A 201-nucleotide genomic window follows, 5' to 3' on the forward strand; every position below is an offset into this window, starting at 1 on the left:
ACTGTGGCCCCCGTCTGCTGAATAAACTGCTGCAAATTACACTGCCTCAGCTCCTTATTTAATTCCTCCAGCTCTTGGGTCTGGGCCTGCAAAACACACACCGAGGGGAGGGGACAGGGTGAGCCACGTGTCCCCCGCCGTGCCCCAAAACCAGCTGGTGTTACCCCCCGGGGCTGCTCCCCTGGCCGGGGCTCTCCCGGC

At 62.7% G+C, this 201-nt stretch overlaps 1 protein-coding gene across 1 annotated transcript in view; it reads right to left on the minus strand.

Moving 5' to 3' along the window:
• Positions 1–5: 5 nt before the first annotated feature.
• LOC104521687 (ras association domain-containing protein 8) overlaps positions 6–201 on the minus strand; it is a gene marked incomplete at both ends in the record, with an annotated part of 2335 nt that continues 2139 nt past the window's right edge. The window contains 1 exon segment of the mRNA XM_010163761.1: positions 6–86. Within this exon segment, the coding sequence (XP_010162063.1) occupies positions 6–86 (81 nt within the window).

The sequence above is a fragment of the Antrostomus carolinensis genome, unplaced genomic scaffold (assembly GCF_000700745.2).
Source record: "Antrostomus carolinensis isolate BGI_N321 unplaced genomic scaffold, ASM70074v2 scaffold36922, whole genome shotgun sequence".
NCBI classification, from domain to species: Eukaryota; Metazoa; Chordata; class Aves; order Caprimulgiformes; family Caprimulgidae; genus Antrostomus; species Antrostomus carolinensis.